The 18,974-nt window shown below is 35.2% G+C and overlaps 1 protein-coding gene across 4 annotated transcripts in view; it reads right to left on the bottom strand.

Moving 5' to 3' along the window:
• Positions 1 to 18,974, bottom strand: part of LOC119642265 (calcitonin gene-related peptide type 1 receptor) — a 119,657-nt gene that overhangs the window by 42,836 nt on the left and 57,847 nt on the right. For all 4 annotated transcript variants that reach the window (XM_038041355.1, XM_038041354.1, XM_038041352.1 and 1 more), the window contains exons 2-3: positions 4,621 to 5,325; positions 4,403 to 4,513 (exon numbers count right to left, since the gene is read on the bottom strand). In XM_038041355.1, coding sequence (XP_037897283.1) covers positions 4,403 to 4,513; positions 4,621 to 4,798 — 289 coding nt within the window. In that variant the 5' untranslated portion in view covers positions 4,799 to 5,325. The remainder of the gene's footprint in view (positions 1 to 4,402; positions 4,514 to 4,620; positions 5,326 to 18,974) is intronic.

Consider the following 18,974-nt stretch of genomic DNA (forward strand, 5'->3'; position numbering starts at 1 on the left):
CCTAATCGAACTTTAACTGACGCAGATGAGATTTTTAATTATTTTGGAAAAAGGGTGTGCGAATACTCCTCTGACAGCAATTTCTCCAGTGCTTTCATCGAAAATAAAAGGAATGCAATTTCTCTTTCAAATAATATTGATAGATGTGACATGTTCCTGGAAAATTGCATTTCTGCCTTAGAACTTGAAAGTTGTTTCTCCAATTTGAAGGGGAGGGCACTTGGTCTAGACCGCATCTCATACCAAATGATCAGTGCTCGGTCTAATTCAAGTAAAAAGAAATTAGTGGATCTATATAACACTGCATTTTTGACTGGCTCTACATGTGGAAACTGGCAACAGTTGTTCCAATTCCAAAGTCAAAAGATGTCTCCATCGCATCGGATTATCGCCCAACCTCTCTTATCTTGCCTCTCAAAGGTATTAGAGAAGATTATGGCATCTAGATTATCTTAGTTTCTTGAGTCCAAGAACCTGATTACAAAGCAAAAAGTTGGTTTCAAGCGGCGTAGAGGGTGCTCTTTTACATATTGATTTTTTCACGAACAAAGCAATTTCCAAATGGAATCATGTAACAATTCTCTCAATTGATTTCGAAAAACATTTGATAGAGTTGGTCTTCATGCTATTTCAAGACGCTTGAAATCATAGAATGTTGGACCCAAATTCTTTAACTATATCAAATCGTTCATGTCGCATCGGCGGTTCAAAGTTAAAATCAACAATCATCTCTCTGAATCCTTTTCGCTAATGAGTGGCATTCCACAAGGATCTCCTCTGTCTGTCACGTTTTTTCAGATCGCTTTTAACGAAATTAGTAAAATTCTTTACCGTGTACCGAGAATCGAACATTGTCTCTACGCGAACGATGTGTACATTTTAACAAAAGACAAAGGCAGAACCAAGGCAATGAACATCCTCGAATCTATTGGACGAGAGATCTGCACTTCTATACAAAAAACAAAAATAATGCACATTTGTCGAAAGCAGATATGTGAAGGAAATCTACTGACGCATATTAATGACTTACCAGTACTAAATGTGCAGACGCTCCTTATTCTCGGGCTCACGTTTTCCAAAATATATATCGTTGGAAAAGACGCTACCTTCGGTTAAAAAATTCCATTTCAACAAAGGTGAATTTCGTACAACACGTCGCTTGGATATGCGCACATTAACACTATTGCTTATCTTACCAAAATGCTTGTTTATAAGCAAGATTGACATGCTTTGGCAATTTATGGCAATTTTATCAACGTCCTTAAACCGGTCTATCACCAAGCCTTCAGAGAAACTTGCTTTGCTTTTCGGACGACGCCCATAAATAATATTATAATTGAAACTGGTCTCCTAACTTTAGAAAATAGACTATATGAGTTAAAAGCTAAAAGAGTTCCCAAGCTTCTTAATTCAAACAAATCTATCCTTGGTGATGACCTGAGAGATTATTATTGCGAAGAAAATTCCAAGGTCACCATCTGCAATTGACTATTGTTTGTACGTCGCAAAGGAATTGGACATTCCCTTAAAAATTTTCCGCTCTTTGGCGTTAAACCTCCATGGATTTTGGAAGATGCACAAGAAAGAAGATACTCCAAACTTCGTCTTCAGGAATCTAATAGCTGAAAAAAACAAGTACTGGAGAGTAACGGGCACTATTTCATACACAGATGGCTAAAAATCTTTTGCTCTGCTACCTGGTTGTGCTATGGTAGATGCTTCAGGACAGGTTCTTCTCAATCGCATGTTTCACGAAAGTTCTTCAACTTTCACAGCCGAAGCCAGAGCTATTCTTCACGCTGCAAACCTTGCCCATAAAAACAAACTCAAAACCGTCATTGTTACTGACACTTTGTCTGTATTAAAAGCTATACGGAATCCTTCGACTTCCAGGTGGAGCACCATCAACAAATTAAGGAATAAAAAATTAAAATGTTATGGATACCTAGTCATATCGTTTTATTGGGAAATGAGCAGGCTGATCGAGCGGCGAAGTATGCTGCTTCTGTACCTCTAATTATGGATGATGTCATAAAAAAGTTGGATCTTTAAAGATATATTGGAGGAAAAGTTAAAGAGAAAATTACAGAAGGTAATCTACAATACCATCATCAGCACCAATGGAGAATTCTTCCTCCCCAATCTGCAGTTGTAGACAAATTCTCACTATAAAGCACATTCTCTGCGACTACCTCAACTTTACCTTGACTAGAAGTACTGCATTTGGAACGATTAGCCGTATGGACATTCTACAATCAGCTTCAGAACAGAATATCAATACAATGTATTACTTTATTAAAACAACTAAGCTTAATATCTAATGTGCTTTTATTAATTAGAGCCTATAGCCTGTGTTGTTAGTGCTCAATGTCTTTTTCTTAGTCTTAGGATTTATTTCATTAGTCTAAAGTTATAATAACAATAATAATATTTTTAATTAACTTGTAGAATAATATTACAATTAACTTAGCCAGAAAAATAAATTATAACACTAAAGTTTCAAAGCACTGGCATCGGCTATTGGCTTTGAACCCACAACCATTGAATTGTTAATCGGAACTATTCGCCTATTCGGCAACTAATGCGGACACTTTGAGGGATCACATGTTTTTCGACAACAAAGTCTAGTACAGAAAGTTTTCTGTGAAAGAAAAACTTAGAGGAATCTCGTAAGTCAGAACCGTACTTATAATAACATATGCAGTATTTTCGCTAAAATTTCTTGCTCACCGATAGGAAAGTTGACGTGCTTCAAAATCTTTTGGCAACGAATTTTGGCGCGAAATGTAGTCGGAATGCCATTAACCGTCTTAAAAATGACGATGTAGCTATATGATAAGCAATTCAAATAATTTGTAATGGTGTGTAAAGCTTGGGTTCTATTTGTACCGCCTGGCTAACCCAGTTACACTTACAAGAAAATAATAGCAAATTCATATATAAATATATGATAAATAACTACCGGCATGTCTTGTCTAACAGTCTCATAGTCAGTTAGTATGTATCTGTTGGTCTGTTAGTCATTGTCTATGGTTACATTCTTACGCTCACACGCACCCATATTTATACTTCATCGTCACGACACCTATTATATATTTAGTTCATGAGGTGTGTCATTTTTTGTTTGTTACTACTTCTTAAAACTAATGTGATTTATTTCTCACTTGATGTAGATGTTGTCCTCTATCTCCTCTGTGGTCTTCTATCTCATTCCTTTCCGTTCATAACGGCGCATCAGCGTATTGCTTTCCGTTGCCAATTGACGCGATCTTGTGTTTCCTTGTATTTTATAAACCCTGTCATATGTTTTCTCTCGAACTAAGCCATTTTATTGACACCAATATTTGCAGGTTCGTCTTTTTATCTATGTATATATCCCAGGTTTTAGAAACTCACTGATTTTAGTTATAATGCGCTTTTATTAAGTTTAAGTTTTAACGTAAGAAATTTTTAATAATACAGTAGCATTAGACTTAAAATACGATTTTTGGTACGACGTTTCTTTCGTTGAATTTTAGTGTTAATTTCCAGTTTTAATGATACATTCTTACATAGGCTTAAGTTTTAATTTCAAACAGTGTATTTTCACTTGAGGTTGAATTTTAATTTCAACTTTTCGCAAGCTTTTCTTTATTTCTTTCTTTCTCATGCTTAAAATTTTTAAAAAAAATATATGTAAAATCATTTTATCCGCAATACATTCATTCAACTAATTTACACTATTTAACTATATTTATAAGTTAAGTAATAAAATTTACTCTAATTTTTGATAATTATTTTGTAAATTTTACATTAAGCAACACTCTGAACACTTCGACTACTGTCATTGATCTCTTTTTTGTTTCTCATCGTGGAGCTTTCTTATCCTTATTCTGTACAGACGAACTTCGGACCTTGTTCTTTTTTCATAACCCCCTTTTCGAATAGTGCTGCTATGTGAGCCGAAAATTATGAAAAAAGATCTTAACTAACGGAATTCCGTTATTTAGAATAACGCTACTCTTTTTGTGGCGAGCAGGGGTAAAGCCGACCGACCGAAACCCTCAGCACCTACGTATGCGGACGTTACAAATTATTTAATAATAATAATGTAATTGTAAACGACAACAAACAGCCAATTACGCTGCTTGGAAGCTAATTACGCTAATTGGAAGTGAGCTTGGAGAAATTTTTGAGTTTACCTACAAAAAGTCAAAGTTTTATAACTTCTGAAACATTGAATATGCAATAGGAGCTAAAATTAAAGTCATAAAAATAATAAGTTGTATGCCTTCTACAATGGAATAAATCACGTAAAGGGTGCATTCTGTTAGGTTTGAAAAATTTTCCACAATTTCCACAACACTTACTAATAAGCGAACTAATACTGAAGAGATAGAAAATATGATAACGTTGAACTTACTTGAAGGCTCAAACCCGGTTACAAAGTCAGGACAACGCTCATAGGCTGTGCTACCAGCAGCTGTATCCGGCCAACAAAGCCAACCATCGAATGTGCCCGGACAGTATTTACCTAATAAAAGTATAAAAAAATTTGCTTAACATTAGATCGGATTTCTCCATCAATGGTTTACTTTACATTAAACGCAGGTGATTTTATTTCAACACATATAAACACACCTGGCTCAAAGTTTGTTGCTGTTCTGTTAAGCCGCTCAATGCACTCCGCTTCTCCTAATAGATTCGTGAAGAAAAAACTAGTTCTATTAGCGGTTCTGTCGCTGCTAATGCTACCGTTTTCCGTATGATTATTACGATTATTATTATTATTATTGATGTTTCCTTTATTATCATACATTATAGTTCTTTAATGCAGCTATTAGGATTTAAGATTTAAATTAAGCTTCTCTTCTATCCTTATGATCGTTAGGCGAGATAGATAGACGCACGTCAATATGAACACTCTTGTTGTGCTTTACCTGATATAAATTTATTTTTGCTTTTTTTCTTTTCGCTTTTTGAAATCATGTTTCAACTTAAATTTTATTATTATTTATACTACTTAGTATGATAATTATTAAACGTCAGTAGTTATGATCATCAATGATGGGTTTTTTATAGATGTTTTCAGAATTTTTTTATCGTCACCTTTTCACATTGAAATAAGAACACAGGATAATTATGGGCTCTGTCGTACATTTATGTTAAGAATATTAACCCATCTATGCAATTATATCCATTGCATAGCCACACGCCGTACGCATTTATGTATCTGTATCTGTTGTAAAAATATTGCTCGAGTGTCAGTTTCGATGATTTTTAATAACCACTACGTTTTATTCAGATTCTGTTGGGCATGGGCTTCGCGCAGTTATGCTAACCAATCTGTAATTATAATAACAAAGAACTTAATTAACGTTTTAATGAAAGTGATAAGAATGGTGTTTAATTTTTTAAATAATATAAAATAATGCTTTAACAGTCATTTCAGTTGACTATATAGTATTGAGCCTTATTTGCATGTGCGTATTTATAGTATTTTAACTATGAGACATATAACAAATAGAAAGTTAATGTTTTAATTTAGAAAATTATACAAAAATGGATAAATATTCCAAAAAGGTGTCTTAACCTTTAAGTTTTATTTCCCAGCACGTCCAAAGCACACTTGACCAGTAACGTGAACATGATTAAGTCGAAATGCCTTACAGATTAAAAATTATCGTATGACTTTAGCTTGTCCTTTTTTTTGCGATTTCATCACTCAAACTCACTTATAATGCTACATTCAATCCACTGTTGATCCTTCGTCATCCTCTTTCATCCTTTTTCATGGTAGTCAATGGATATCCCCAGCATAAAATGCGACTGTCATAAGCTTTCCAGCCGTCTTTTGTCTTTTAGGTCAATGCTCATTCCACTAATAACTAATCTGATTCTAGAGCGTAGTGACGATTCCATGATCCCACCTTCCCACACCATCCTTTTTATTTCACCTAAACACGACGAAACAGGGGTTTGGCCTACATCTTATTGTTAATAGTGAGCAAACGCGGCACTCAATTTGAAAGCAAAGCTTTCTCATGGAGAAATGTTTATTCAAAATGGTGGATGGGCTGCCTTTTGATATCTTTGCGGTGTTAGCTATCCGACGCAACTTCACTTTTCGCTCTTCCAAACTGATTTTTTGCCTTTTTTATACTTTCTGGAGCAACAGTCGAATTCGAACTATCATAGCGTATAGCATTCTTAAGAGTCGTCATAGCACCTTTCAAACTTGTGCTGGTTATTAAGGGTACGTTTTCTCCTCAAAAAGCGACATTTAATTAACAAACAAAATTCGAACAATAACAAAAGTTGTATCACTAACATGGCTATCACTTTTACAGTCATTTTGTTAGAATGTCATGAAATTTTGACTTATGGCTGACACTATCGAGAAATCATATTCGTGTGTCCATAGTGCTACCATGTATATGTCAGACAGAAGACATATTATATAATATGTTACTGGAATCTATAAGGTGTATTTGTAGAAGTTACGAATTGAAAGATAAAGTTGCTCTATTTTCGCACATCACATGTAGGTAAGAAAGTATTGAAAACATATTTCTACTTACAAGTTCTCAAATCTAAGGGAAAGAATAACTAATTTACAACGATTCTCTCTGTTTCTTGTCTTAGTCGTACTTTAATACACGTCAAGTAAATATTAAATACTAATTCTAGTTTGCCTTGATTATATAACTTTTAGCACGTTTTTGGTATGTGCATTTTCATACCCACCACTGTAAGATATCGTTTTTTTCCATAATGCGTGTAAGCCAAAGCTTCCAAAAGGAAGCTTCAGATACCCTATAAAGTATGTCTATTCTTGATTAGCGTGAAATTCTGAGTTGATTTAGCCATGTCTGCCCGACTGTCCGTTGTTGGCACTCTCTTCATCGCAAAAATGAAGATATCGGCTTCAAATTTGGCAGAAACATTGGAAGTTTCTGCACGTATTGAAAATAGGCCAAACTCCTCAGGGAAGAACCGCGCGGTGGAACAAAAACTAAACGTAATTTCGTTTTATTTAAAGAAACATTTTTGGATATTTTGCTCGTTGCTTGGAAATTATAAAAGTTAGAAAGTTGAAATTTTCCACCAAAATAGAAGCCATACGCCGTGCGCACATAAAGTTATAAGTGATTAGATTTTCTTTTTTCCACTTTTTTGAGGTTTTATGTTTGTTTATTGTAAAACAAACAAAAACCCAACGTTTACAACTATTTTGTACTCTCTCAAAAGAAGATCTATTATCAGCCTACAAATGGGTTAATTCTAAAATGGTAGACAGCGCGATTACTTTTTCTTTAATAACGCCAGCGATATAGGTATCAAATAAAACAACTTGGAAAGTAGATGCGACCGACGTAGTGGTGTGTATGCGAGATTCGGCCCGTGCCGAATGTAAACTTTTTGTATGGTTTTTTTTTCTTTTTTTGATACGGTTAATAACTCAGGCGATGTCCCTCTTCGTATAATAAGATAATCGTCCGAATAAAAAGAGAGAAAAGAAAGAAATAGAAGCTAACAGCCGCAGCCTCGTGGGTTTGTGACCAATCGTTGTTAGACTTTTACCGATTGACCACTCGCTACGACTATGATCAAAGAAAGTTCTACCGCATTTGGGATTTGAACTCGCGAACACTGACTTGGTGGTCGGGGCTCTTACTTACTCAACTACCCAGGCGGATCATTGGTCCTTGGATGTGGAAAATTCTTTGCTGGAAGCCTACTTATTATATTGAAAACCAATAAGAGATAGAAAAAATTCTACTCCCTAGTGCGAAAGAAGTAAGAGAAGTCGCCTCTGATTTTGATTTGAACCTACCTTATAATCTAAGAATTCAGCTTTATTTGAATGCCCTCTCCGTTCTTAGGTCCTCTCTCACCAGCTGAGAGCTATATATAGCTTTAAAGCTCAGCGATTTTTTAAGTGTTTTTTTCAAGAAAAAAAACTTGCAAAAGATGGAATTTTATTACAGACGATGTAATGACAACCAAATGTCAGATCATCATCATTATCATCATTGTCATTGTCATTGTCAATCAAATATAAATTAATACTAATGAATAACGATTGTATTAATGAAGTACTTCAAATATTTTATGAAAGAAAGGAAGACGTCGTTATGCGAACGCATGCAGCACACACGTTCATGTCAATGAAATGGAAATGACTGTAAACCTTTACGGATTTTCGCTTACATCACTTTCGCCAGAAAAATAAGAGTTCGGGTAAATTATAAATCAGTCTGTCACTCAATAATATTATGTGTTAAAAAGGCATAAATTTTAACACTTGAGTAAAGAGTGTAAAACCAATAAAACACCCTTTAACCCATAGTTGCATGTCGTGAAACCTAAGGAAAAAGTTCATGGCATTTCCATCTTATGTTTAAACAACTTTTTCTCATATTTTTTATATGAACTTTAATAAATCCTATCCCTAATGTTTATGTCCTCAATGCGGAATTTTGTGAATCTTTGGTCGCAGGATTGAACTTTCTCTTTTGAGCACATTTTCTCACATTATATACATTGTGAAGTTTGCAGAAAGGTAAAGAAATTCTAGTCGGGCGGGCAAATGTACGATGGATATATTAAAACTTCCCAGCCAAGATTTTTCAATTTTTGGCGGAACATAACAGATGTATGTGGCATGGCATTGCAGTAATTGAAGACCATGCGTTTCCTACTGACAATTTTTGCCACTTTACCTCAATTGCACGCTTTAATCATAAGAGTTGATGAGACTAGAACGTGGAATTAACCATTAGGCATGATTGGAGCAGCTCGTGGTGCACAATGTTCCTTCAAAGGTGCCTTACATCAACCATTACTATAAAAGGCGTCAAAATCAGCCTTTCCCACCGTTTGCTTATGCCGTAAATGATCAACTTTTCATCGGCTGTTAGCAGTCTCTTCAAAAATGTCTCGATTTCGTTTGTTTTCCGCATTGGTTCGCAAATTAAATTGGATCGATATAGTTTTTCATTGTCAGTTCAAAACTGTTTTTGTGTCTAATATCGAAGCGATATTGTAATATGAGAGAAATGTCTTCTGACCGAAAAGAACACCGCCGTTCTTTAAGGTCGAAAAGTTGAGAGCAAAAGGAATTAAAGCATTTGTTTGCTGCATATTTTGATGAGGCATCTTCACCAGAAACATCTCCACCACAAACCTACGCAGCATTACTCTAAACTATAGGGGCTTTTTGAGAATTTCAACTCATTTTCGAAGCGCACTTACCTTGAACTAAATTACCAAGCATGTAAATGTTCTTCATTAAGTGATTGTGGGCGGCCACCTTTCACGGGCGCGATGGTATGGCCCAATATATTTAATGTGGTTACAGATGATAATTCTAAAGCCATGTGTTAAAAATAAGCCACGAGTTTTTTCCCTAAATTATTGCAGAGTCTGCACTGTGCAATGAAAAGGAAATTTTCATAAAACAAATAATGTAATAAAAAAAATGAAATCTCCACAAAATTTTCACTTCTTCATGTCCGAACATATAACATACAACAAAATAAATTTATTTGCATTAAAAAATTTTTTAACTTTCTTCCAATTTTTTGTGTCTGCCCTTACGGAAGAAAAGTCACGAGTTATAAAGTTACACCCGTTTTAATCTTAGATAATTTTAGTTAAAAAGTCATGCTCTTTTTCATACATTTGCAGCACGTAATCAGCGAAAGTAGATCGAATGTATTTGAAAAATTTCTAGTTTTTATCTTTCAAATATTTTCACTACGGCATTTGTGTGTTAGCCGTACACATATTTTCGTCTAGCAATAGCGCTGTTCATTGCAGTAAAGCTCGTTATGATTAACTCGTTAGCATTTATGAAAAAGTAAGGAACCAGTTAATTATTTTTCGACCGTTATAGGTTAACCTCATTCCTTATTTGCACATTCATATCGCAAATATTTTAATAATTCAACCCGGAAAAGCTGTAGCTGATAAAACTAATACATTTTCCTTTTCCTCATATCATGAGTTAGGTGGAGAATAATATTTTTTCTATTGAGAATTTCATTATAAAAATCTCATTGTAAAATTGCCATTGTCAAATTTTTGGAAATGCGATTTTTTTTAGTTTTTTGCTTCAGAATGTATAAGAAAAAAACAATTACCTGTAATCATTCTCTTAGCAAACTTCAGAATCAATTCTACGTGTTCAAAAAAAAAAAAAAACTAGTCAATCATTAACCACCTGAATGACCTTCTCGAGAACTATTATTTAATTGCCTTTGCTTCCATGTTCTCAACAAACCCTTTTTTTTAAGGCTGTTGCAGTGGTTTCCCTCCTACTGACATTTGCAAGTGAGAACAGAAGTAAAAATAAGAGGTTTAGGTTTTACTACAACGATAAAGAACTTTGGGTTACGGATTCGCTACAACATCAGCAAAGGGGACGATACCAACAATTAGGTGACAACGTCTAGCCAAATAAGTTTTACCAGCATAGCTCGACTGCTCGTCTTTAAGTCGTTTACCAGAAAACTTACGTTCGCAAAGACCTAAATGAAAAGCTAACGCCTTGTAATTGACAGAATTTCGTTCCTTTCTAAACTTCCGCGGGGGAACTATTTTAACTTGATTTTCCTGCCTTAACGCCGACAACGCACACCTATTTCTTTTCCTTTTTAAACCTATAATTCCTACGCACCACACCTGTTATGCAAAGACTTTATGCGGCTGAAGCTGTATTCTGGTCTACAACTCTTTGATGTTCATAGCTTCAGTCTTTACAATATATTTAATATGTAATTCTTACACTTCCGGTCATATGGCGGTGGCCTTCAGTGTAGATATCTTCTCAACCTCAGACTGCAACAATTTATCGCTTATATTCAGAAGTGGGAAGTGGCTTATATTCAGGAGTGGGAAGTGCACCAACGTCTGCTCATTCTAAAATTTCTATCAAGAGGAACCGGAAATCATCAACAGTCATTTCCCCCAAAAATATTGATACATACAAATGCAGATTGGCCTGATCAACCGTCTGTGATTTCATTGAAAACCGTATCATGTGACTTCGAATGGTATCCATCACATTGCCTTTTCCATGTTATGTTGTCAAATGGCAACTCTCGGGTTGTTTTAAAAATCTGTTTTACTTTTTCCGCTTCCTTTACAATCAAATGCAATCATCGTTCTAAAAACTTCCTTTTTGAAGGACGTGCTCTTGAAATTTCTATAAGTTATTTGTATCCGTTTTCATTAACATTACTCGAGCATAGCTTTGTCAACATTTGAATAAATTATCCAATTATAAAGCAGCAGCAGTAATGGTTCCTTATTATGTAGGTATGGTGTCATTGAATAGCTGTTGGTATCAATCAAAGGATATCGCGCTGTAAAAATTATTCTCGCATATGCAATAAAAATAAATAAATTCTACTTGAAATTTTACTCTTTACAACTCTACCAACGATCCAATCTTAAAATGTGATATAAACGTTAGCAGAGCGAGCCAGAATTAATTAACTACAGACCGAAGTGTTGACGTTCATATGAAGACGAGGTGAATATAAAAACTACGTAAACACATCCACTCATATGATGTAATACTTTCCTGGGCGGTGTCGTGATTTACTAGGTAAAACCGTGGTACATTACGCACACACCCATCCACAAACACACACGCATACCATGTAACACTTAAAAGGAAATTAAAAAAGAGTTACTGCACGATTTGACAATAATTTTACTCTATTTCTGTACGCACCACTGAAGGTTGGAAGTGTACTCACTTTCTTAAAACGTTTGCAACACTCCTCAGCCGGAGACCCCATAAAATATATATAGGCCTCATTGACTTCAAATTCTCAACTAGGCTAAGTATGTCCGTCTGTCCGTGCGCCCATCCGCCTTTATAATATCTGTGCAGAAATGAACATACTGACTGCAAACTTGCCAGAAACATTAGAACTTCATAAACGAAGATTGCAATTGAAATCCGGACACGTCCCTCAACAGAAATGTCGACAGTACAACGCAAAACGAGAAAACGTCTCTTTTCAAAAGCAAAAAATAAAAAGAAGAAATTTGGGTTTTTCATTCGAAACTCACAAATGACATCAGATGAAACAAGAAAAATTTACACGAACAATCTATGGGCCATCCTATTTTATCTGTGGAAAAAATAAGCCGCTTTCAACGTAATGTTGTAGCATAGGATAGCGTATGAAAGTAGTGAGTAAAATAGATTCATTCACAGCCGAATATAATTTTCCTCTTACTTGTCTTGTGTCGTTAAACTTTTGCCAGGCTAAGGATATGTTTGTGGTAATATTGTCTTTCATTTGTTTTCAATTTTCTGTTGAAATTTCTTCAAACGTTTTATATAAACTCATAACAATTGTGTGTTTATCTTATTTTGAAAATGGAAGACAATGCTGCGCGATGCATAAGACTTTAATTGAATTCCTTGCGCTTGTTGTGGAGGAAGAGAAGAAACCGTTCTTAGTTACAGAATAATGCAATGAACTTTAGCTCATGACATGCTTTTGGCTTGATTTAGATCACTGTCAACAATGTTAATTATATTAAATCCTTAACCAGCAGAAACTATAACAACAACAGCAGCAACGTCAACTTTTAACTTTCCTACCCAAAAACCGTTTAAGCGCAAAGTCAATATGCAGCTCGAACGGCTCATAAATAAAATTGTTGTGATGAAATCTCCGGTCATATAGTAAACAACTTTCACGGCACGGCAATCAGAATTGGCCAGTACAAACACGAAAGGAAGGGATGCAAACAAAAATTGTGCAAATTTTTGATGCGTAATAGTCACACCGTGTTGTATTAGTTTTTTATTTTATTTTTGACGGTTAGAGAGATGCACCAAAGATCCCATAGAATGAAAAAAATTTTATATCATAATGAGACGCATGAGTTGATTTACTAAAGTAATGAAAATATTTACGTACGTATTTATTTTACGTAATATTTTGTTTTTTTTAATTTTCCAATTCAAGTCTACGGAAGGTCTAATTTGTTACTTAAAATTCGCGGAACTGAAGTAAACCGTGAAAAAAGTAGCGCCTTTAATTCTTGATAGTTTAACTCCGCCACAAAATGGCATAACATTTATACTTAATAATTATTAAGTCGTTATAAGCGATAAACCATTTTTTTTTTCCTTTTTTTTCAAGCTCTTTTCCAATCGTCATAAATAAATCACAGACAGCAGAGAGTAAAATCGACTTGAAATTTAGAAAAAAATTTTGCTCATAGGGAAAGTTGTTAAAGTGGTGTTTCCTTGAAGGTTTCACATCACATTCACTCCTAAGCTAAGTAATTTCTATTAGTTACTTTCATTGAGTTCACTTTTTGTATCAGAAGTGTAAATAAGTTCTTTGCATTTTTGATAAAATAAAATTTATTTAAAACGTACTTGTTACAAAGCTTCATTATTAAAATATTTACCATCACTATCTAGGACGTTTTGCCGTTTAGCAGGAAGCTTAGGGGCAGCTTACTCCTACGGTAGAAATCTCGCATTTTTGTGGAGAAGTAGTCATCGAACCATATTCGCACATTTTTAAGTTTTGTGAACGGCTGGCTGACGAAATATATTGGAGGTCACTTCTCTGTTTGCTTTTGGTGCAAATCTCAACACTACGATTTTTGTTCTTTTGGGTTAGGTCATGAGAAATCCATTTGTTTTCCGCCTATATCTTGATCGTTCTATGGATTCGAACTGAAATTGCTTGTTCACATATTTCTAACAGCGCAGCAAACTCTTTTTCAGTCCGCAAACGATTTTCATCTTGTAAATTTTCATTTTCTTTGTCGAACACTTTCAGAAGGGCTCCAGAATGACCACCATCGTCACGACTAGAAATTTTTGCACAAAATCTCTCAAAACAATTTGTAACTGTTTCATGAGTAAGTACATTTTCACATCAAACCAACTTATTCATTTTTGCATATTCGGCGGCGTTTTTTCCACTTTGAAATAAATAAATGCTGCTTGTTGACATTCATCTCTTTACACAGTGATAAGGATTGAGCGGAAACTTATACCGTACAGCCACCAATGTCTAAGCTATGTATATCCAAAATGGTGGAAGAACTGGCTGTGGTCAGTATGTTTTATAAAGCAACCAATATTAAAGTAGGGAATTTATTTACACACCTGCATAAAATGTTCAATATGAGTTCCTACAAAAATTAAAAAATATCCAATGGAAGCTGCAAGCAAACATATTGGATCAAACCCTTTGCAACACCTAGAGGTAGGCTTCAAAGATCGTACGAAAAACGCACATTTTTGATTAGTATTAAATAGATATCGAATAAGATGGCAATAAGCCCATCTACTCGTTTATATAATTGTATAAACGATTTCTAGATCGTAAAAATTAATATATCCGGTTTAATTTTAGTAAAATCATTGGAAATTCTTGTAGGTAGGGATAAAAGGATGCAGCAGAAATTAAGAATACCCCGGTTTTCGGAAGCAAATAATGGATGCTTTGATCTTCAGTCGTCTCAATTACAACATAAAAATTTTCAGGCATATTCTAAGGGGCATCTTACGATATTTGCAAACTGGATGAAAAGTACAATGCAGATATAGTAGAAATGGGCCATGCTTGTCCAATATTTTAGAGTATCGAAGTTTATTGTTTTTTTTTCTCTTTTGTAAATATGATAAGACAAAGGTGATGGATATAAAATTTGCGGCCGCAGCCTTACTTTGTTGCTTACATATTTTATGTTTTCTGTCCTATATAATTTCTTAAATACTCTGAAATGGTTCCAGAGACTTGAATTGTTTATATCGTTTTAAAACACAAATTTCCAATTGAAGCCACTACTTAAAGTTCAACTAGCTGAAGCCTTCATAGGGGTTTTCTTGAAATTGTGTTATTTGAGTTGGCCGTATTTTTAAATTAGCTTATGTCTCAAGCAACATTTTTTTCTAACACTTCTTTGGATGTGCTACTACCATACTTTAACTTACCTACCTAGCTCTACGTCAATTTAATCTGAAATAATCAAATCAAATAAATAATCAAATCGAAAAAAATTATGTACCATTTTTAAAATATGTAAAAAATGGAATCAACTGAGAACTTTCTGGACCGTTACTGCTCGGAATTTTCAAGAGCCTGTCAGCTGGATTTGCAGCGAGCTAATCCGTTGAACGAAGAACAATTAACGTCCGACGTACAAGGTGCAATTTCTGTGGCGTGAGTGTAACTGAACACGATTTGATTTATACGCATCTGTGAAGAGTTCGCTGCACACTATGAAACAGGATTTAAGGAAAACCAGCCTACCGCCTCAATTTAAAAGTCGCCCCGTCTACAAGCAATTCCGCTAAGCGTAAAGGATTTTTTGAAACCAGTACCAAGGTGAATGTGCCTACCAGTCAGGTATATTGCGCTCCGTGCTAAGTTTTCATGATGAAAAGAAAAAAAAACCCACTTGAGAACCAATAAGCACAAGGAGAAGGCAAGAAGAATACAAGATTGTTAGCAACTTCATGGTCTAGATATTAATCGATAAATTTTTAGATGATAGGCCAACATATATACACGAGCAAATTCAAACCAAATTACATGACTTTAGCTCTGTAAAGTTTAATTTGAGGCTTTTTGGAGACTACATGAAGGGAGTGAAAACAGAAATGATGCTAACAATAAAGCATTCTCAACGACCTTCGCTGCTGCAAGAGAAAGCAGTGAAGTCAACTACAGGATTGATAAGCTTTTTATCGAGCTTAAGAAAGCAGCTGAAGGATACCAGGAACGAGATAGCTTTTGGGTGACAATGGAATTTATATTTTTCAAATTAACCATGTGCGAGTTGAAGTCCTTTCCTGCGGGCTCACATGTATCTTTGCCAAAATCATGTACACTAAAATGCTACAATTAACGTGAAAAAAGCTGATGTCTATTGTTTTAAATGGTGCTTATTAGCGGCTATCGTTTACGAGTCTAATAAACTTACTGGAGAGGTTAGCTCACACCAGTTTGGCAACTCTGCGTGCGTCTTGTAGTCGCGTTTTTATTCTGTGCAAGAAATATTTCAATTTTTTTAGTGTATTTCTTAGCTTTTTTGCTTTATTCCTGTTCAATTTTAAAAATTCTCTAAAAGAATAATGTGTGAATTTAACGTATATGAAAAAATCATTTTGGTTTAGTGTAATCAACAATAGAGGTCTTAGTAAAAGTCTCTCTTTTTGCCTGGTAATCTTCGTTTACAGTTTCTTTAGCTTTCGGTCTATATTTACACTGGGCAGGGAAGTGAGAAATTTGCTTTAATTTGCTGAAAATTTGTGCCGTAGAGTTTTTTAATTTTTCTTTTTCTTTTTTTCCTTGCTTTTGTTGTTTTCAATGGACATGGATTGCTTATTTACACCATGTCGTGCGAAAACAGGCACTGAATCTGTACAATTCACTTCTTTTTGGCTGTCTGATCGTCTTAGACATGCAAAGTGTGCTGGTATTATCGTCCGTGCTGCTGATGCAGTCCTTGACCCTTCTAAAGGTTTACGATGGTCATGTCCTGACTGCAGAAAGCGGCACATTAGTTTCTACAAACTCTTCACGGAGACGAGAAATTGTTTCTCAGATTTGAGCAAAAATCTCGGCTCTTTGTGGGAGAAATTTGAAATAATCAAGACAGAAAGGCAATATTTGTGTCAAGACTGTTGATAACATAAAAAGTTATCTGGCAGCGAAAGCCCCTTCTGTAAATTAAAGGCGCGTTAGTATATTGGAATTGGCTCCTTCTCAATTTAGAGCTATCTCATCTTTTAAAATTCTAGTTCCGACTGAAAATATGGATTTCGTGTTAAATAAGCCATTGTGGCCGGTTGGATCCTTAATTGAGGAATTCATCCCTCGGGATCGACCCCGTAATGCTAATGCAGTAGCTGCTTCCCCTTCAAAAAAATAAATATTTCTTCAGGCTCATTTTCTCTCATTTATCAAAAGGTTAGGGGTCTAAAATTGAAAATTCCTTCTACCTTCCTAAATTCAGTGAGCACGGAGTTTTCCTGTTTGATCTTCACTGAAACTTGGTTAAAGCCTGATCTACATTCGTCAGAACTTTTCCTTAATTCGTTTCAAGTTTTCAGAAACGATCAATTGTATCGCAATGGTGGTGGTGTTTTAATTGCCATTTCTTCGGCAGTCCCCTCCTATTCAATTGAATTTCCCACTGCTCCCGTCGTTGAGCTTATCGCCATTCGAGCAACATTTCCTAATAGACACTTATATTTGTGATCTGCTCCTATATTCCCCCTAATTCGGATATCTCTGTATATAAGAAACAGGCCGCCCTCATTTGTGAAGTGGCCAAGCAACCGATTTAGTCATTGCGTTGGGTGAATTTAATTTAATCTGGTAGAGCCGTTGTGTTCTTTAATGAATTATTTGACTATAATTTAGTTTAATGGTACCTCTGATTGCAATGGTAGATTGGTTGATCTTTGCTTTGCCAATTTTTCTGAGATATGCGTTAATCGTTGCCTCCCGTTTAGTTTACCTGAGGATCCATATCATCCAGCATTGGGTATTTCCTTTCATTACAAGCATGTTTGTTCGTTGAACCTCTATAACGTTCCACATTCAAATTTTTCATATCAATTTTATGATTTCCTTAAAATCAATGTTTCCATGCTAAAATCACATCTTTCTCATACTGTGCTTGATTTGTCAGTGGGAAGTATTGATAGCTTACTGTCGTCTTTCCACAATATATTAAATCAAGCTATTCCTAGTCCTATCCTCGAAGCAAGTGCCCACCGTGGTTTAAAAAAACAATTAAGAATAGGAAAAACAAGCCTTTCAAAAAATTTTCCAAAAGAGGTTCTTCTTTCGACTATTTCGCTTACTCAGTGGCAAGGCATAAATTTAATTCCCTCAACCGTGCAGATAACTTCAGTTTGTTAAATCCTCCTTGATTGCTAATCCTAAATACTTTTTTAAGTTCGTTAATTCCGAAAGAAAAATCTCCATAAATCCCTCACATGTGTCTTTTAATGGCTCCGGGTCCTCGGATGATTTTGAAACCTCAAATCTCTTTGCGGAGTATTTCCGACAGAAGTTTTCAACTGCCAATTTTGATTTATCAGCAAACTTTCCATATCCGATTTCTAATTTGATTTCAATTCCTAACTTTGTTATATCTGAAAATGACGTTTTTGAAGGATTGAGCTCTCTAAAATATAATTGTTCGCCTGGACCTGATGGAATCCCCTCATGTGTACTTATATCTTGTGCTGGCGAGCTATGTGATGTTATCTCAGAGATTTTTAACAAGTCCTTGAATTTAGGTGTTTTCCCTTTGCGTTGGAAGGCTTGTGTCCTTATTTCTATTCACAAAAGTGCTGGTAGGCAACTTGTAGAGAACTACAGAAGCTTTGCCAAGTTGAGTGTCTTGCCTAAACGAATTGTGGCTCAGCATATAGCCTTTTCCATCAAATCGTACATTTCTCCTGTCCAACATGGTTTTCGAAAGGGAAGATCTACAGTCACCAATCTGTTAGAGTTTATTTCTCATGTTTTGAAGGCCTTTTCTAGTGGCTCTCGCACTGATGTCATATACACTGACTTTAGCAAAGCGTTTGATATGTTTAATCATAGACTACTTATCTTTAAACTCCAAGCCTCCGGCTTACCTTTCTTCTTACTGGAACGGTTAAGCTCTTATCTGCATGCCTCATTACCTCGGATGAATTCCCCGTGACGTCTGGCGTACCTCAAGGTAGCCACTTAGGACCAATTTTATTTAATTTATACGTCAATGATTTGCCCTTCGTGATTAAATTCAGCGAGATCTTAATGTATGCTGATGACTGTTTTCTTCAAAGTGATCTGAATAATTTGGTTGCATGGTGCTTTTGAGTCTTCTGAAACTAAATTTAAATAAATATAGGAAGCTTTCTTTCTCGTAGATACGTTCACAGATTTAGGCGCCCTATTCGATTATAGGTTACGTTTCAATTTGCA

The sequence above is a fragment of the Glossina fuscipes genome, unplaced genomic scaffold, assembly GCF_014805625.2.
Source record: "Glossina fuscipes isolate IAEA_lab_2018 unplaced genomic scaffold, Yale_Gfus_2 221, whole genome shotgun sequence".
Classification (NCBI taxonomy): domain Eukaryota; kingdom Metazoa; phylum Arthropoda; class Insecta; order Diptera; family Glossinidae; genus Glossina; species Glossina fuscipes.